The sequence below is a fragment of the Alosa sapidissima genome, chromosome 2, assembly GCF_018492685.1.
Source record: "Alosa sapidissima isolate fAloSap1 chromosome 2, fAloSap1.pri, whole genome shotgun sequence".
In the NCBI taxonomy this organism is placed as follows: domain Eukaryota; kingdom Metazoa; phylum Chordata; class Actinopteri; order Clupeiformes; family Clupeidae; genus Alosa; species Alosa sapidissima.
This window is the reverse complement of record NC_055958.1, coordinates 19,463,558-19,483,731: the sequence shown is the minus strand read 5'-3', so window position 1 is coordinate 19,483,731 and position 20,174 is coordinate 19,463,558. Positions and strand designations below refer to the sequence as shown.

The following is a 20,174-nucleotide window of genomic DNA, read 5'->3' as shown; positions in this document are numbered from 1 at the left end:
ACAAATGGATATAAGCACCACAGATCTAGCTACTGCCAAACATTTTTAAACATGAAAAGATAGATCTTTTCAAACATCACGTCACAATGCACAAAGTTGGGAACGCTGGGAACTGGCACATTTCACAGACCTCTGGCACTCTAAGACTGCTGATTTGCTCCTGATGCTCTTTTCATTGGCCTGACCACTGCTAGTGATTTTCTGAATGATTTTTTTTCTTTCACTCTTGAATGAATGATTCTTCTAACTGCTCCTTGTTTCTAATGCTTCTTTACCTCCCACTATTCCCAACCACCACCTTTTGACACAATGCAATGAAACAGGCTCGGCGGGAACTGTGGCGTTTAAAGCACGCGAAACGGAGTAAGCAGGCCGTGTCCATCATTTGGGCTGGCTGGCAAGGGACAAAGGTACTCGGGATGCTCAATACTCTCTTCCCATCACACCCGCCTCCTACCATGGATGTATAAACCGAAGCATACCCTTCCCCTACTCCCATTGCCATCCTGTCTATGATGCATGTGTAGAGCAGAGTCCCTTTGCATGAGGGCCAGAGCCATACTTAACATAAGCTACTGTTCAGCTAAGGGTCAGTTAGTCCCCCTGCCTTAGAGGAAGATGAATGAAGTGATGTTGACCCCCCAGCTTTAGACTTGGATGTGGAGCAGAGAAGCAAAGGTGAGGGTGGGGGTGTTGTGCAAGGATCCACTCCCATAAGCCTCTTTGCTCCCATGGCAGAGAGATTAAAGCTCATCCAGACGGGCGCCAGGGGGAGGCTGGCTCACTCCGTGCCACACAGTTGGCACTACCTGCCACCGTGCCGCATGGCCCACTTTCCAAGTCACACATCGGGGCCTTCATCATAGAGCTTCATGTCTACATAACTTCATGCCATGTTGAGATTTCTGGTCAGGGACAATTTTTCATCCCCTCAACCCAAGCCGCCCCCATCCACCCCCCCACCCCTCCCCCTGTAAAGAAGGTGGTCTATTTCCTGGACCATCATTAATTCTACCTGCATGATTCTCACTCATTTGGGGTTTTCTCCTTTCTTGCAGTGCTGTGTGTATCTTATTGAATGCAGTGCAGTGTGTGCTATTACACACATATATATGGAGATATATATATATTATTTTTGCTTGTTTGCATGCACAGTTAATCTTTAGAGTTTGATGTGGATTGCAGTGTCTGTGTGTAATGACTGGATTTTCAGCTACCAGAGAAGCCCCCTGCCTGAGTTAAACTGTGACCCCTCATTTCCCTTTTCCTCCATGTTTTGACACTGTGAGCTAGTGGTAAATGAATAACAGAAGAATGACAACACTTCATGTAATATCAGTAAACAGATAATCTCAGTACAACTCAAAAGGATATTTAAGTCCTATATTCCAGCACTGAATCAGTGGATTTCTGCACGTGGAACTGCACTCTCACACTATGGCATCTCTCCGAGCGGACCAGTGCAATCAGTCAGGGGTGCTGCTGACCAGTGTGCCATGTCCAACCGCCCTCCTGCAGGGCAGGTCTGCGTGACGCCGCCGCCTCCTCCCCCCTGTGGATTTCATCTCACTCACCTGCTCCCTTGCTCTCTCTCTCTCTCTCTCCTTTTTTTCCTCCTTTTTCTTTTCCTCTCCTCCTCCCCTCCTTGCATTTCCTCACAGGCGCGCAGAGAGCTGAAGAGACTGAAGGAGGAGGCCAGGCGTAAGCACGCCGTCGCCGTCATTTGGGCCTACTGGTTGGGACTTAAGGTACCTGCCAACCACCGCTCCCAGCCTCCCCCACCCACACACCCCCCAACACTGCCCCAGTGGTGTGGGAGGGGAGAGGAGGGCCAGGAGAGAGTGCCGGCATGCAGTCAGTCAGTCAGCCTCACTGTGTCGCAGCTGGGGACTAAAGCAGCGTGCCCATTGGGAGGGACAAGACTGGGCGTCAGCGTCCAACAAAGGCCACCATCATCTCTCTCACTAGGCCTGGCAGTGGTGCGCAGTAGTATTTATAACCCTCAGGCCTAGTTTTTTAAAGTGATGGGCCATGGCACTGGCCTATCCGTTATGCTCTATAAAGCAGTGTCAAATCTCCACATATAATCCAGGGCTTTAGATAAGCGGACTCTGGATAATTGAGCGGCAGATGCTTTTCCCCCGGCCGCTCCCAGAGACTGCCATTTTTCAATGGAAAGGTCAAAAGCAAAGACCCGGACTGACACGACGAAGGCTGGCTGAATGTCCGTCTGTCTGTCTGCCTCTCCTTTATTTCTGTGTGCCTGTCTGCTGTCTTCATCCTGCTTGTTTGTTGTTTCTAGTGCATGTTGTATAAGTCTTTAGCACTCTAGGTTTTGTAGTAAGATGTTCTTTTGTATGTTCTCGTGGGTTTCTTAGTGATACACATGTGAGGGCCTTTTTGCTTATTCAGTTACTTGTCTGATGTTAGACGTTTATACTTAGATTGGAGTTTGAAAATGGTTTAAGACTTGTATGACCATGTTAATGACCACTGAAATGTCAAAGTATCATACACTTTCTCTGCAATACTCACAGTAGTGTCTAAATGTCTTTTTTATCCATGTTTTTCACCCTTTTCCAGGTTAGGCATCTCTGTCACTAACTTGTCTGCTTTTGTAGTGTCTTGTCATCATCCGGGGGTTCCATGCACTCTATACAAAGAACAACAAAGAGCTTGGCCTGTCTACAATCTTTGCTAACACCCTCTCCTCCACTTTCAGGTTCGTCGGGAGTACAGGAAGTTCTTCCGGGCCAACGCTGGCAGAAAGATCTATGAATTCACCGTCCAGAGGATTGTAAGTGGCTCATCAAGGTTGTGGTTTTGCATTAAAGGGAATTATACAAAAACAGAAATTAAGCAGTCAATATATATTACTGTATAATGCTCCCAAAGTAATGTTATCTTCCGGCATAGCATAAGGCATCCACCATTACAGACTTTGTCAGTTCTATACAAATGTTTCCAATCTTATTTCTTTCACAAAAGACAATAGCATTTAACTTTTTAACTTTATGAACAATTGGAAATGTAATCAGATTTATCATTGTTCTGCTAACTGCATCCCTGCAGCCTATAGTTAATGTCAGTAATGTGTCAGAGAGAGTGAAGTCATCATACTTTTTTTTATGTGTCTTTCAGATGCAGAAGTACTTCCTGGGGCTTAAGAACACCATGCCTTCCATGTCACCCATTGACAAAACATGGCCTGTCAGACCCTACCAGTTCCTGGAAGGAGCTCACACGGAGCTCAGGAGGATTTTCCACCTGTGGAGGGTCAGTCCCACTGTCATGTTTATACTTACAGTTGCTTGTGGTGCAAAATTGCCTTGCCGTTTTGAACTGAATATTTAGTCATTCTGTTTAACATTTCATGTTGTGTTTTATTCAGTGCAAAAAATACAGGGGCCAGTTCACAGCAGAGAAGAAAGCCATCTATGAGGAAAAACTTGAGGCCAGTGAGATCTTCAAAGACAAGAAGGCCCTTTACCCAAGCAGGTGAGAACATGTGTCCATTAATGCTAATATAATTGATAAGCTCAATTCCAAGGGGCAATGCTGTGTAATAATTATGTATCTTATCAGACCTGTGTGGACAGGGCTATTGTTTCAAAATTGTCTCTTTGATGTTTCCTCCTCTCAAGTGTGAGTCAGCCTTTCAAAGGTGACTACCTGGAGATCAACAAGAACCCCAAGTACCAGAAACTGAACAGTGTTGTTGAGGAGAAAATTCTTCTTGCTGATGTTGTCAACAAGATTAACAGGGCCAATGGCAAGGTAAGTTAAAATCAGTTAATGGTAACTAGCAGTTTTGTGAAAATCATGTAGTGTTTCTATACTTATTAACAAATAGTTAAATAGCACATGTTATGTTCACACCTCAGGGGGCACCCAGGATCTTTGTGCTGACAAAGAACAGTTTTGTCCTGGCCGACCAGAAGACCGGTCAGGTTAAGTCCAGTGTTCCACTGCCCGATGTCTGCAGTGTGTCAGTCAGCACACAGACCGATGGCTTCTTTGCACTCAAACTCAAAGAGGTGAGCAAACTGCCCTGCAGCAATGGAGGTGTAGAGGGCACTCCTAGTAGAAGCTGATCCGGTTGTATCAAGTCTGGGTGTGGACCAGGTCTGCTACAGAGTGAAATGCCTCTCTCAGATGCAGCAGTTAAATATGCATATCAAGACTTTTGGGGATTTGTTTGGTTTCTCACCAGGCTTGTTAGTAATATTCCCCTCATTCCACAGGGCACTGCCGCTGCAGCCAAGGGGGATTTTCTGCTGAGCAGCGATCATCTGATTGAGATCATCACCAAACTCCACCGCACGGGAGTCAACCATGATCAGTTCAACATCGACATCTCAGACGAGTGAGTGACACGCTCCTGAGTGCATGTCCATACCTTTCTCTGTGTGAGGGCACACCTGACACCTGTTCCTCTCTCTTCCAGGTTCCTGGTGCAGTTCAAGCAGGATAAGGTGTGTGTGAAGTTCATCCAGGCTGGCCCAAAAAACGGCAGCAGTGCAGCCTGCAAGCGCAAAAACAACCGTCTCTTAGAAGTTTGTGTACCATCGCCCTAGAAATGACTCTTCCCCAAGGGGGTTCCCATTGTTGGACAATTTACCATCCAACCCTACAAAGCCCCACCCACTAGTTGTGCAATTATAATATTTTTTTGTGCTTATGTTGTATCTCCAGTTCAGAGTGTGTGGCTCACTGTATTTTTTGCTGCAATACCAAGGATAAGAGGAAATTGTATGCCATTTGGAAGTACAGGTGGACATGAACCTAAAAAGAAAATTAGGTTTTTGTTTTACCTGTGCTATTTTTTTAATCGGGTAAGGGGGTCGGCCCAAAAAAAGTGCCCTTGCTTTGTCATAGCACATCACATTCTCTGTTAAACAGCAAAGATAATGCCTGTGATTATGAATATGCACATCAGATGGCCACAGAAGCAACAGCAGATTATACCAGACATGATGGGGCTGTGTCCAGTCACGCCAAGCTAAACTCATCCAGCTAAGCTACGACAGACTGTGCACGCTGGTGGCTGGGCATCAGTTTGGCAGGCAAGGCTGACAGACCAGGTCAATGAGCACTGATAGAAAGGTTGCAAATGGAACAATTGCACTTTGGCAAGATATAGACACAAAGCGTGGGAATCAGAGGTTTTATTTTTAATTATTGTTGGTTGTTAGTTGGTTGGATGGTTGGTTTGGTGATGCCCTCTTAGCATACTGATTTAAGTTCAGCAAAAGGAAGTAGTTCCGTATAGTTATATTTTCAAGAACCACAACTTTTTTTTGTGAAAAACATTGTGCCATTTTGCTCTTCCCTCAGCACAGGGGGGTTGTCATGTGTCTCACAACAGTGTGAAGTCAGCCTTGATGCGTACAGAGAAGCCAAAGCCCCCCCCCACAAGCACATTTCATTGCCAACAGTTTATTACAGGATTTGGCAGGCAAGGGTTTTTGACAGCACACTAAGTGTGTGATCTAAAATTTAATGTAGATGTTTTTTTTTTTTTTTTCTCACAGAAAGTCCCATTGCACATTGTTTGTACAAAACCCCAATGCACACACAACTTGATTCTAATCTTTTTTTTTTTCTGTGGAATCTGCACATTCTACCCATATGTAAATCCGACAAGTAGGGAAGCGGCAGAAATAAGAAAGGAAGCGGGAAGTCCACAGAGCCCTTACACTTCCCATGTTCTCAATGATGGTTTCCCCAGCTGCTGTGAAAAACAGTAGTTGCAGCAACCTTTTCTCTGCCAGGGTGCTTATTTTCATAAAGCCCCCTGTGGGAAAGGGAAATATTCTTATTGTCAGGACATAGTGCTTCGCTTGGAAGCTCTTGCTTACTGGTCAGCTCCAGAGAGAAGAAAAACATTGTAAGGGGGGGACAACATTCAGCAGAGATTGTTCAACAAACTATTTCCCCATCACTGCTGTCTCCCAGATGTCTGCTAAGGGAGGCTGCACCTTAGAGCGAAAACTTTCCCTGTGTCATACAAGCCAGCTGTAAATATGCAACCCATAGAGCTTGTGTGTGAATGAAGTGTATTGAGGGTTAATTATGGAATCCTAAACTTATCATATTGCTGTGCTGCAGAAACAGTAAATCTATATGTCCTTTTTGCCATTGGAATGTGGACTGTTTTTTATTTTTAGCCGGCCCATTGAGGCTAATAATAAATGCAGTGTTTTTCTTGGGGCAGAACCAAACAGATTTAGAGAACAGCCAGCTATCCACTTATTCAGAGATTAAAACTACATAGAATACCATCACTACATCTTTCCATTTACATGTCGCTCTGCGTTTTTACAAATCAACGATACCTACACAAACACATTCACACAGCATGTTCAAAAAACAAAATGAGTGCTTTATATTGAAGTACGTTTAATACAATGTTAGATGTTTTAGATGTCTTTTGTACTATTGATTTCAAAGTAAAACGGTGACATTGTGCTGAATTTCATATAATTCAGCTCTAATTACGTTCTTGTGCTTTTGCTGGTGTTTCACCATTTTAAGAATTTGTATGCTTATTTTTTTCCACTAAAAATCCAGTTCTGATCAGAAAGATTCATGAACAGTGGTATCTCTCTCTTTTCTCAAACACAACTGGGCAAGTTGAGCTAGTAGGAAGCCATTTCCTTTTTGATTCTGTACAGTTTCGATCTTATGCAGTATGCTACAGTTAATCCTCTCCCTCTCTCTTTCTTTCTCTCTCTCTCCCTCTCTCTCTCTCTTTCTCTCTCTCTCTCTCGCTCTCTTCTGTGTTGGTAGTTTGAGGTAAAGGAGAGATTAAAAAGAAATGATGTATGCATTCTTGTTTTGTGCCTAATGTAACCTGTACTCAAGGACGAGGAGAACATGTTTCTATAGTACTAAGTGTAACAAATTTCCATTAATCTTTTTTTAAATTAAAGCAATAAATACAAAAGCTTTTGTCTACTGTGTTTTTATTCCATCTTAAAGTAGTGTAAGTTCACAAAGTGTCCTTTGTTCTGGCAACTGTTTGATGTGCAGATTGTGAGGTATGTCTGTATGTGTAGCAAAAAATATCATACAGTAATGGATAGCATGAATGGATAGTATGGTTGTCTGATGTTCTGGCAACAGACAGTGCTTCTGCCCATTTCCTTGAAGTTTGAATTGGTCATTCTCGACACTTATTCAAAGATGGAGGAAGATGGTGAAGGAGCAGAGCCTGTGGCAGCCTCATCCAGATGTTTTCTATCACATCTGGAGAGTTGTCCGGGGTTAAATTCCGCGGCTAGAGGAGGCTGTTGGCGGCAGGCCCCCGGGGAGCAGCCCTTGACAGATTGTGCGCGTCAAGTTAAAAATAGCACCCAATTACAGCCCAGCCTGTGCCTAGTTCCCACCATCCTGCAGGCTGGGAAAGCAGGGTGGGTCCTAAGCTCCCACTGAGCGACTGCCTACAGGGGTGTGGCGAGGGAGAGGCGGGATTGGCCCTGGACATTTAAACATATGAGTGGACTAAAACCCCCTGAAGGAAATTGTGATTCTGACTGAAACAACAGGTTTCTCTTTATATTTACTCACTTTCTTAAAAAAAAGAAGCGTGGTGGTCTCTTGACAAAGGCAAGGCTACACATTTGGCCTGTAATTTGCACATTTTGTCAACAAAGGCTGTTTCTATTCTGTCATTGAGGCTGATGATGGTTTTCTTGATAGAATAGCGAACCATAACCAAAGAACACTTAAGCCCTGGGACTTCCACTGTAAACTCCATGTGGCAACCACATCAGATAAATAATCCCAAGATTTTACTAATAAAATAATCCACCCTTCTGACAATCCTGTGTTTTGATTACAAGTTTCTATTTGATAGAAATATACATTTTTGTGTCCTGTCCTTGAATTTGTTCAGTTAAGCTATTTTGCAACCCTTTTTGAAGGAAGGTTATGAAAGCTGATGTATGGCTACCTGCACTCTTGAGCAAATGAAAGCCCTTGTTTGTAGAAGTAGCCTACCCCACATTTGATCTTGGTTCTAGTAGTTAAGTTTATTATTAAGACGTTACTAAAAGTAGCCTACCTGAGCATCAGAATTTTGCATAAGTGATTTGTGTACAAGCCAATAATTAACGGTTGGTTACTTTACTATTGGTCTTCAAAGATTAAGCATGATTAATTACATGAGCATGCTATAGCGCCATCTGTAGATGAAATATTGCATCTATGCATTTTGTCTCGCGTGTATTTGTCCCCACCCAGCGGCGATTGCATGAAGTATAGTAGTGTAGTTTGTGCATGTCGTGTTGGCTCTGGCTCTACCAACTTACACAACATCCAGAGAGACAACACCACACGTGCATTTTCGTCCAGTTGGAAATGGCCACCCGTTGGGGCATCTGCAGCGCTGGGAAGATTAGTCATGACTTCACAGTGGCATTAAAGACCTTGCCTTCCAAGGAACATCAGGTAGTTTCATTTTTAACACTGTAACGTGGAAACAGCGCTACTCGCCATGTTTCGCAAAGAATAAAATGTCACGATTATGTATCAGGGTGCGATTTTTTTCATGCACCGCTGCAAGCGATTTGGTAGTCTGGTAGTCTTTGCCGACCAGACAAAACAGCTAAATGTTAGGCTTATTTAAAAAGGATTGTCATTCAGTGTAGAATTAGAACTGTCCTTCTCCCTCCCGACAACAGCTTGATAATAACTTTTTTATTATAATGAACCTCAAGGTGGTTGCTGTAGCTGCTCGAGACCTGATGCACGCTCAGGCATTTGCAACAAAGCATAGCATCCCACGAGCTTACGGAAGTTATGAAGAGCTAGCCAAAGATTCAGAAATTGGTGAGTGAATGAGAAAGAGTGAAGCAAGAAACATACAAAGCAAACCTTGGCAAGGACAAATGGATAGTTAGGTGAAACAATAAGAGGTCTAGCAATTAGCTCTGTTTTAAGATGTATTCCAAGCATAATCTTACTTGTCACTTAGCTCACTAATGCATGGTGTTTTCAATGCAGATGTAGTCTATGTGGGCACTATCCACCCTCACCACTTGAGTGCGGGCAGGCTCTTCATGAACGCCCACAAGAACGTTCTGATTGAGAAGCCCCTGGCTATGAACGCAGGAGAGGCGTCAGAGTTGATTTCCACAGCCAAGAGGAACAAAGTCTTCATGATGGAAGTGAGTTACAAAAACTGGCATATGTACTTATTTTTATGAAATGTATATTACAATTTATGAATCATTCTTTTTGTATTGCTTTTAGATGCTTCCAGATGTTTTGTAAGGTATAGCCTACTACACTTCTATACATATTTCCCTGGTAGAGTTTTTGTTTTCCTTGTGCCTTATAGGCTCTTTAGATTATTACATTCTGTATATGCTTTTTAAGAAAGGTATTGGTATTTGGCCTGCAGGAAGGGTGGAGGTTTACATTCATTTGCAGTTGAAAATGAACTTGACAAACTTGACAAACTGCCGTCGTCGGGAACACTGGGCACAGTTGCCACACTGTTTGGCTGGCAGTTCTTGCTTTCCCTCGAGGTGAAACGGATACATTCCCATGTTCTCCTGTGGTTGACACAATACACCACCAAGGCCTTTGGATAGTATCTTATGAGAATCTAGTTTTTCTTTGTAGATAAGACTTTTGTCATTCACCTTTATGCACCAGACTGCAAACCAGTGAGACTTTGGTCTTTTCAGGTGTTTTGAGTACTTGCAGTCATCATGTATGTATATACTCTTTTGATCCCGTGAGGGAAATTTATTTATTTATCCCAATCTGTGAATTAGTGAAACACACACAGCACACAGTGTAGTGAAGCACAAACTAATCCTGGCGCAGTGAGCTGCCTGCATCAACAGCAGCGTTGGGGAGCAGTGAGGTGCCTTGCTCAGGCACTTCAGCCGTGCCTACTGGTCGGGGTTCGAACCGGCAACCCTCCGGTTACAGGTCCGAAGTGCTAACCAGTAGGCCACGGCTACGCCCATGTATGTTTACACAAGTCATTGACGTCAGCCTTGTGGCAGCTTGTGGCAGCTTGTGCTGTATTACTTTCAGTTTGACTACTTGTCCAGCTGTCACGGTATATTTTTGACATCATTTTTTAGTTATATGATGCACGTTGGTGCCAAAACCCCATATGCCAATCTATTGCTTTTCTCTGCTACAGACCCTGTGCAAATACTGAAGGAAGGGGTCAAGTCTAAATGGACTGCTTAACAGAACAGATTGTCACATAGCTTTCCATTCGACAGGCCCTGTGGACGCGGTTCTTTCCTGTGTCGGTGGAGATCCGTCAGCGTCTGGCCCAGGGGGAGGTAGGGGAGGTGCAGCTGGTGCGGGCTGACCTGGGCGCCCCCCTCACACACATCCCTCGCCTGGCAGAGAGAGACCTGGGTGGAGGGGCCGTCCTGGATCTGGGGGTCTACTGCCTGCAGTTTGTCCTCATGGTGTTCAATGGGGAGAAGCCAGAGTCTGTGCATGCGAGTGGATTCAATCTGGATACAGGTACTGCATACCAAGCAGATGTGGACCATAGGGTGTGATGAAGGTATAAGTAGTATAAGTATAAGTATATATAATTTTTTGATCCCGTGAGGGGAAATTTGGTCTCTGCATTTAACCCAATCGGTGAATTAGTGAAACACACTCAGCACACAGTGAACACAGTGAGGTGAAGCACACACTAATCCCGGCGCAGTGAGCTGCCTGCTTCAACGGCGGCGCTCGGGGAGCAGTGAGGGGTTAGGTGCCTTGCTCAAGGGCACTTGAGCCGCGGCCCACTGGTCGGGGCTCGAACCGGCAACCCTCCGGTTACAAGTCCAGAGTGCTAACCAGTGGGCCATGGCTGCCCCACGGCGAGCACCATTTGCAGGTGTACAATGGCAATAATTTATCCCAGGGCTCGAATTATCTTTTTGTCTTTAAGGGGGTCTTTCTCTCATAAAAAGTTGGTAACACATCCAGTAAATAGCCTAAAGGCGATACAATTAAATAGCCTAGGCGCGAGTGGTGCTTTTGCGCAGTATGCGCACGGTAGGCCTTGGCTATAACTTGACAAATTTGATAGAAATTGATTCCTTTTAATTAATTTCAACATATTATTGATTGCAATAGTCCATATTTCATTTCAATTTCACAATACGAAAAAATAGACTAAACTTAGTTTAGTCTGAGTGCCATTCTCAATTTAACAACGTAACTCATTTGAACCATACACAGGGAAAATGCACTAACTGGCAGAAATTAATAAAGCCATTGCAGCCAAACTATATTCTAGTATTATAGGCTAATGTACACATAATGATATCAACACCGGGGTGTTCAGTCGTCTCGTGTGTTGAACCATGGAAATAAATAGACGAACAATTTTGGAATTTGCACTGCGTGATGAGATGTTGTCGGGTAGCCATTGAATATTCCGCCATCAGAGATTGCTAACAGGTGTTTCAAAATATCTGGGAACTTTCCGGAGCTCTGAATGGCAGAGGATAGTTGCAGATCAATTCACACAATCATTGAAGTAGGCTGTATTATGGGCCATCATTTATTTTTGTCAATAAACATAGAAGAGGCGAAGCGCAAGTTCAACAACAAACAGGACTTCAGCCCAATGACCGCCTATGTAAATAGACAAAACACTCGCATCAAAGCAGGGTGACTTCTTCGGACTTGCGAGTGCTGTCAAATCGATATTAGGCTATGCGGTTTGCTCATATAGTGGTGTGATGATGAAGTGCAGTCATGCTGCGTTCAAGAGCGTAGTGTAGGTCTACCTCCAGTAGTAGCCTATATTTTAATTTAACGTAGCCTAGCCTACTGGTAAGAGATCGTTCAGGGATGGATAATGAGCGTTGTTTAAGATTAAATTACAATGCCAGACACCTTCAGATATAAGAGACCCCCTCAGATTTTTGACTGTTGTTTTTATGGGAGCCAGTCCTCACTCTAAGGGAGTTTGGCTCCCACGTAATTCGAGCACTGATTTATCCTGTTATCAAACAGTTCCACATAATTGCTCATCACTGACTTTTCAGCAGTTCTTCTGCAGCTTTCTCTAATGCACTGTGAAATGAGATCATCAAAATTAAACTTGCCTTTCAAATATATGGAAATATTGTGGTAAGATAAAACTATATGCTCATCATCGTTTGTCTTCAGTTTGAGAGTGCACTGCATAGACATCTTCTTTGTCTCTTCAATGACTAATTGACTTCTTTGTCTCTTCAATTACTCATTTTCTTTTAGGAGTTGATGGAACCATGGTGATAGTTCTGAAGTTTTCTGGAAACAGGATGGCTGTGTGTACTTGCTCCATTACAATGATGCTGACCAATGATGCCGTCATAGTTGGGTCCAAGGGTACCATCAAAGTATGATCTGGTCCTTGTCCTAGCTTTGATTGACTCTTTATTTACAGGACTGGCTATCCCTGATACCTGACATGCTTAGAAATACAATGCTGACATATGTAATGTGGACCAGAACATGTTTTGTCAAAGAATTAGATATTGTGTTCATTCCTGAAGTCTATGTGCATTTTATTCTCGTGTACTCCCTTTCAAATGAAAATGTACTTATGAAGACTCTCAACCTTCCCCAGGTGCCAGACCACATGTGGTGCCCAACCACGCTGGAGGTAAATGGGGAAGTGAGCAAGCATCCACTGCCAGAGCCCTCAATGCCTCTGAACTTCATCAACAGCACTGGTCTGCGCTATGAGGCCCAGGAAGTGCGCCAGTGCCTGCTTCAAGGTAAAGCTACAATATGAGGAATTTGATTTAGAAAGAAGCAATTATTCAGCAATGAAAAACTACCATTCATGTTACAATAAAGTGTAGACTAGAACATTAATCAAAGCACATTGTTGGTGTTTGTGGTTAGCTAATGGATTTGGTGTAAAGTGCAGTGTAAAACTGTTGTCCATTTTCCTGTCCCTCAGGCTTTAAAGAGTGCCCTGTGATGTCGTGGTCAGACTCCAGCCTTCTGGCAGAGGTGATAGATGAGGCCAGAAGAGAAGTGATATGACTGACTGACCAATGGAACTAAGGCCAGCAAGAACTAAACAACCTCACACTACCCAATGTTCAATAAAAATATGATTTTTTTTTTTTTTTTACATTTTACCTCAGTGCTCTAGTTCATAGAGTCTTCTTGGTAAATATTATCATGTTTGATGATGATGGTTATTCATTGGTTATGCACTTGTTTAACTAAATATCATGTGCTAGTTTTTGCTTAATTATGCACTCATTTTATTAAATAATTTTACCAAATGATGCACTCTACTAAATTAAAAGTAATAGTTTAATAACATGATTTATACACCAAAACAGGACACCGCAGCATTTAACATGTGATATTGCCTATGAAAAACAATTACCTTGCTCAGATATTTATGCTTCATAGTATCTTGTGCAGTGTCCAGATTTGATCACCTGGAAAGTATGATTCTCACCTCTCACCTTTGGAGGTTGGGTGCATATTTATACAGTATATTTGTGCAGCTGTGATTATAATAAGCCCCTGCTTCACATCAGCTTTGCTAATGCCTTTAGTCTGTACTGGAGTGAACAGTTTGCCCTCGTAATTGTCAAATCTAGTTTCAGTCTTAACCATTACCTGGTGATGATGCTTGCCTCTCTTCACCTGTTCAACCTCTGAAAACCATGTATTATTCCCTTGCCTCTACTATTTCTCACTAAGAGGCCAAATTAGTGAACAGCCACATATTACAAATAGTATATTATGAAATGTTAACCATCTTTAAAAATTCACAAGTTCAAAATATAAGCTCCAAGTATTACATTTGACGGACCCCTCATAATACACAGCTTAGGCAATTCCAATTCTTGTTTCACATGGTTCATAGTTTTTTTGTGGTCTGCTTTATGAAGTATCATTACCAAATGTACTTCATACCAAATTGTCTGTTTATAAATGACATTGTTTTAGTGATAACAATGATATTGTTTATAAATGATATCAAAACAAATTATATAGACTATAAAAACTATGTTTTTACTTATTACCAGGCAAATAAAAACAACCATAATCATAGACATCAAGCTGCCATAAAACCGCATTTTGTAGAACAGCACTAAGCTGAAGTGCCAGATAGCTGAGGGGAAAAAAAGAGACCAAAGAGAAAATGTTTTTCTCCCAAACAGATTTAGTGTAGCATGAAAATCCAGTCAAGAAGTCAATTCAGTGACTAATGATTTTACTCATAATTCGTGACTTGACTCATGTTGTGCTATGACATGAAGACACTCTTAATCATGACTAAGTACAGGAGACATGACTATTGCCATGAGTATGTCAGTCTGTATTGAGTTGCCATGAGTATGATGGTCTAGAATGCTTCTCTCAAGACACATTTTCTTTGTGGAAGCAGGCCAAATGGAGGTCCGGTGTCACACACATGATTGTGAACTGCTTACAGAAAGATTGTTTTCCTCATACCCATGAGGATCCCAAACTAGATTTTTGCAAAATAACTTTCATAAAAATGTCTTTAAAAATGTCACTTTTCCACCCTACCTTAATATAGGTGTTTAATCCTGGCACTGCAGAAAAGCATTTCTGAATATATTCTATAACAACTTTTTGTTTTTTTTAACTTAAGACAATTATGTAACCCTCATGCTGTAGGCAAAACCTGAACCACCTACGCAATCTTGACAAGCGGGAACAGCTCATCGTTGGGTGTGAAGTAACGTTTCACGTCACTATGTAAATGCACCACTAAACAAGCTGAAGAGAAGCTTGAATCCATTCTGCTCAAAAGATTTCAGTTATCTATGAGGTTTGATCTCTTAATGGGTAATGCAATACAATAGCTTTTACCACAACAACATAACAGGATACGTTCTTAAACAGGCATTTATTTGGAGATGTGACACAGAAGAATCCACACTCCATTCACGCCGTGAGAACTCGTTGGGTGCTATGTATAGAAAGAGGTTGGGCTTAGCCTAAACAATAACAGATTCAAATACAAACAAACAGATTGCTTTATTGTTAACAGGAAATTTACACAAGTTACTTGAATAATCATATTAAAAATGTGAGAGCATGACTTAAACAAAAACAAACATTTGGTTGTGACTCATGCCATTACATCATATACCTTTCATTGATTTGCCTAGAACTAGGCCTACACAAGTTAGGCTACATTATCTTTTTTTTCTAGAATGTTACCATTAACCATTTCATCCGCAATATTACCGAGTCACAACATATTCAGAATGTATTAATGAAAGATTTAAAAATGTAACAATTGTTTCATGATTAGTTCTGAGAGTTTTCATTGGTCAAATTGTATGAGAGGGAGAGCATGGATAGGTATGTCAATACACAATCAGACATCACAAAAAATATTCAAGCATATTGAATGTTCAAACAATCAAATGTTGATAGGTGCAAAGCCTTGTGCATATCAATTGAAACAAAACATCAAGGACACAGTGCCCATATATTCCAAATGCAAAGGACAATGTGGTTGTAAGAGGAAAACTATGCCCATCGACTAGGCTATATCTTTTTACCCCTGGAAAGTAAAAATCACCCTCACAAGGCAGCTATAAAGTTTAGTCAGTTACTCACACGGGAGCGGACACCCAAATAAGAATAAGGGCGATGGATTAAAAGGCAAAATCCTGGAACAAATTATGAGCACCCTACAATAACATCAGGACCAATGGATAACAGCTCATGGACCTGACATGAACTACAAATAAAATAATATAAACGCAAGCGATGATTAATGGGATCCGAGCAAAATGAATATGAGGTAGCATAGCTTTTTAGTTTATATGCTTTCATTGTTTGGGCCCAATTGTTCAAAAGAAACGTGATCGGATTTTGGTTATCGGATTTCAGTCACCGGATTTCGGCTATCGGATTGGATCAAATCTTGAAAATGGGGTGTTCAAAGGGAAACAAGGATCCTGAAATTGGATTAGATCACAATCTATTCTTGGTTTTGATCTGGATAAAACCTTCACTTTGTGTTGTTCAAAACTTTTGAGTTGGATTGGAATAAATTTGATCCATAAAATTAGGATTACCCTGTGCTGTAACGTTATAGTGTGCTAACCTCCACAACCCAATAGTATTCTAACAATACCCTATTCTAGTGTGCTAACCTCCACAACCCAACAGTATTCTAACAGTAGTATTCTAGTGCGCTAATCTCCACAACTCAATAGTATTCTAACAATACTCTATTCTATAGGACTATGCATTTGTCATGGATAAGATGAAGGGTCTGATAATGGAAGGCAGTGTTTCCACAGAATGGAATTGTATTTGTGGTGGTAGGTGAAGGGGGGTGGGGATGGGTTCTGTGTTGGAGTCAATAAGATGAACAGCCTATAATTATGCAGTTATACTTGCCTTGCACGACAAGTCCTGACAAGTAGCTGTAACGTTATAGTGTGCTAACCTCCACAACCCAACAGTATTCTTAACAGTATTCTATTCTAGTATGCTAACCTCCACAACCCAACTGAAGGAACTGTAAGGGGCGATGTGGGTCGAGGTAGAGTGAGTGTGTGGCGAGCAGGCAGAGCCTCGGTCAGAAGGCTCAATGGTATGGAGTGATGACACGGAGATGGCAGGTTTCGGTGCAACACAAGTGAACTTTATTTGAGTTTCAATTCATCTGTTCTTTACTTGTATGTGTGCTGCATCAAAGAGGAAACAAACAAAAAATGGAGTAATCAGTGAAATGGGGTAAATCAGTACAGATCCCAACTCACAAACAAACCAATTGACATTTGAACAATAAACTGAAATCATATGGCTATATAAGGTACAACTAAACAATACTTGACATCCCAAGTCAACCAACATCACCTAATCATCTCTCACATGGGACTCCAACACACCAAACCACCAAACAAAGACCTTAACTTTACACATGATGGCAGAGCTACTCTACAAATTGATAAACATCACAAAAGTCATAGTGAGGGTCATTAAAGTGATGACTTACGTTAACTCAAAGACGCACACAGAGCAGGACACACTGGAGTGCTGGGTTGAGATGAACAAAAGAGTGAACTGAGGGCGAGCAAACAATTTATCCTGGTCTGAGCCCCTGCTCCGGAGCTACAGGGTTTCCCAGCAGGTAAACTGGGTGTGGTTAGGTGGCAGATCCAAACAATCCTGCAATTTCTCCACAGCACTTTCACCTCAAGCCCTCCTTACACTGACAGACTTTGGAAAGATTTGCAAAGATTTGGAAAATATTTTTGAAAGACTACAGTCTCAGACCCTTTCACATCTAAAGACAAGTAGTAGAGTTTTAAGTCACAGACTATGATTTTGCAATGACTAGGGATCTTGCAGGGTCACTATTTACAAGACTGCAACACGATTCCTTTAAATTATTACCCATCGTGCAATAGATAAACAGGAACTGAAAATTATAGCCTACTAAACTCAAAGTCGTATTTTCGTGTTTCTGCAGCATTGTTTCATGCGTGACATCCTTAACCGATACAGAGTTGTTCTGTCAAGTGGAAGAGCCGACTAAATATGTATAAGAAATGACAAATATTATAAGAATAACAAATAATTATAGGCTACAGCTGTGTCGGAGTCAATAAGATAAACAGCCTATAATTATACAGTTATACTTGCCTTGCACTACAAGTCCATATTGACAAGTAGCTGTAATGTTATAGTGTGTTAACCTCCACAACCCAACAGCATTCTATTGTAGTATGCTAACATCCACAACCCAACAGTATTCTAACATTAATGCTTCAAGTGGGATTTGAACTCTCAACCTAAGGATCATCAGTACAAGGCATTATCCCACTGAGCCACTGTCAATCCCACATGTTGGCCAGTCACATTCACATGGTGAAAATGTGTATTGGTTAACACACAACAAGAAAAACTCCAAGCATACATTTGACAATAAAATGAAGGGCTTTCCTAAAAGAGTACACCTGAAATCTTTTTGAAATTCTGGGGCAATTAGAAATTTGTAGAGAAGAATACTAATGTATGAAATATAAATATGATAGACTTAATGATGAAGGAAAAATAGTGAACAAAGAAGTTCACCTAAATGTCAGAGTGTCTCGGCATTCTGATTCTTGGCAACTGATGAGTGTGAATGTTGATTGGCTGATGTCATTCAGGTGCTGTTCAATGGTGTGAATCTTAAATGACCAATAGCATGTGCAGCTTGATCCTAAAGTTCTAACGGGGATCCGAACACTCAACCTAAGAAACACCTGCACAAGGCATTATCCCACTGAGCCGCTAACAATCATACACATTGGGCAGTCACATTCACATGGTGAAAATGTGTGTGGGTAAACACACAAGAAAAACTCCAAGCATACGTTTGACAATAAAATGAAGGGCTTTCCTGAAAGAGTACACCTGAAATCTTTTTGAAATTCTGGGGCAATTAGACATTCGTAGAGAAGAACACTAATGGATGAAATATAAATATGATAGACTTAATGATGAAGGAAAAATAGTGAACAAAGAAGTTCACCTAAATGTCAGAGTGTCTCGGCATTCTGATTCTTGGCAACTAATGTCTGTGTATGTTGATTGCCTGATGTCATTCAGGTGCTGTTCAATGGTGTGAATCTTCAATAACCAATAGTATTCGAGCTAGAGCCTAAAGCACTACCGGGGATTCAAACTCTCAACCTAACAAACACCAGCACTAGGCATTATCCCACTGAGCCACTGACAATCCTACATATTTGGCAGTCACATTCTCATGGTGAAAATGTGTGTTGGCAAACACACATCAAGAAAATTCCTAGCATACATTAGACAATATAATTAAGGCCTTATTTATAAAAAAGAGTACAGATCTGAAAATGTGCACTGTTAATGGTATCCACATAATGATGGTTGTATGGTTGTTCTCCAAGGGAAAAAAATACTCATATAGGAATATAGGTGATATAGGAGAAATGGGCTGAGTCGTCAAACTTTATTGGTCTATATCTCTGAAATGGAACAACATATCCAAATTTTTTTGATAACTTTTGTGAGGCTTTGTCTAAACATTGTCTGTGAGAATTTTGGTGAAGATTTGATAATTTTTGAAGCCTGTGAAACTTTTTATGATGTTTGGCTTTTCTCTGAAATTGTGGCAAAAGTAAAAATTTTTAGAGCATAAGACCAGGGTGAAAAAAAATGCATCTAAATGTAGAGATTAATATGATGAAAGAATTTTGAGTCTAGGTCAATCTGGTAAGGAGAAATGAACCTTTTTATAATTAACCTTTTTTTCCAATAGCGCCACCTTTGGGTGCAGTACCCCAAATGTTGGGTTATGGGTAGAGGGGGGTACTGGTAACCATACCTGAAAATTTGAGTTTTGGAGTTACGGTTTAGGCTGCAGTATGACTTTTACAGAATTTTGGCCAAAAATCTACGCAGCTACGCTGCTCGGACCCCTAATAATAGGAAAACGTAGAAACACAATGGGTGCCTTCGCAGCTTCGCTGCTTGGCCCCCAATAAACCTCACTGTGTGTATACTGTGTGCTGTGTGTGTTTCACTAATTCACGGATTGGGATAAATGCAGAGACCAAATTTCCCTCACAGGATCAAAAGAGTATATATACTTATACTTTTCCTTGACCTTTGCCCTGTATGTATTGCTATAGGTTACAGAAATAGGTCACGGCTGTGACTAGTGGCATGAATAATAATCATCATCATCATCATTATCATCCTCATCTTCATTATCCATGGCTTTTAGTGTGTTATTTCATATCATTCGCTTGTGTACTAATACGCGTAAGCGTATTGAGAAAAAAAAACAAGGCCTAGTTTTTTTCCTCTTTCTGTGATACTCGAACAGTCAGATATATGACGTATTGCTATAGTGTAGGTTACAGAAATGGGTCACGGCTGTAACTACTAGACCCTATGCAGTCTGGTTTCAAGAGTGGTCATTCTACTGAAACTGCTCTTCTGTCTGACTGCATTCAGTCCTCTACTCAGTTATCAGTATTACCTCTACTCAGTTATCAGTATTAATTCTACTACTTATCTGAAGCCTTTGATACTGTAAACCATGACATTCTTCTTCCTACACTGGCTGAACTGGGAATTTTTGGGAAAGCTCTTGACTGGTTTGAATCCTACCTTAAAGAGCGTTCTTTCAGTGTGTCTTGGCA

General features: G+C 41.5%; 2 protein-coding genes across 9 annotated transcripts in view; both read left to right on the top strand.

The window, feature by feature from the left end:
• The window catches only part of myo1b (myosin IB), a 59,840-nt gene extending 52,889 nt beyond the window's left edge, over positions 1–6,951 (top strand). For 4 of the 8 annotated variants that reach the window (XM_042082453.1, XM_042082458.1, XM_042082463.1 and 1 more), the window contains 8 exons: positions 1,662–1,748; positions 2,723–2,797; positions 3,142–3,276; positions 3,392–3,498; positions 3,645–3,777; positions 3,885–4,037; positions 4,245–4,366; positions 4,448–6,951. In XM_042082453.1, the coding sequence (XP_041938387.1) occupies positions 1,662–1,748; positions 2,723–2,797; positions 3,142–3,276; positions 3,392–3,498; positions 3,645–3,777; positions 3,885–4,037; positions 4,245–4,366; positions 4,448–4,577 (942 nt within the window). In that variant the 3' untranslated portion in view covers positions 4,578–6,951. Of the gene's footprint in view, positions 1–323; positions 411–1,661; positions 1,749–2,722; positions 2,798–3,141; positions 3,277–3,391; positions 3,499–3,644; positions 3,778–3,884; positions 4,038–4,244; positions 4,367–4,447 lie in introns of all 8 variants that reach the window. The other 4 variants (XM_042082443.1, XM_042082449.1, XM_042082472.1 and 1 more) reach the window with 2 other exon arrangements.
• A 1,336-nt stretch (positions 6,952–8,287) lies between these two features.
• LOC121699935 (trans-1,2-dihydrobenzene-1,2-diol dehydrogenase-like) lies at positions 8,288–15,832 on the top strand. Its single transcript, XM_042082514.1, has 7 exons — positions 8,288–8,454; positions 8,724–8,835; positions 9,010–9,173; positions 10,254–10,506; positions 12,247–12,371; positions 12,602–12,752; positions 12,941–15,832. The coding sequence occupies exons 1-7, from the start codon at positions 8,365–8,367 to the stop codon at positions 13,024–13,026; spliced, it is 981 nt and encodes a 326-aa protein (XP_041938448.1). The 5' UTR covers positions 8,288–8,364; the 3' UTR covers positions 13,027–15,832.
• Positions 15,833–20,174: the final 4,342 nt, after the last annotated feature.

Bases quoted from the DNA above. Each gene is read 5' to 3' on its own strand.
- LOC121699935 (XM_042082514.1), top strand. From the start codon at position 8,365: ATGGCCACCCGTTGGGGCATCTGCAGCGCTGGGAAGATTAGTCATGAC. The intron at 12,372-12,601 runs GTATGATCTGGT...AACCTTCCCCAG, and splicing joins GGTCCAAGGGTACCATCAAA to GTGCCAGACCACATGTGGTG. The intron at 12,753-12,940 runs GTAAAGCTACAA...CCTGTCCCTCAG, and splicing joins GCGCCAGTGCCTGCTTCAAG to GCTTTAAAGAGTGCCCTGTG.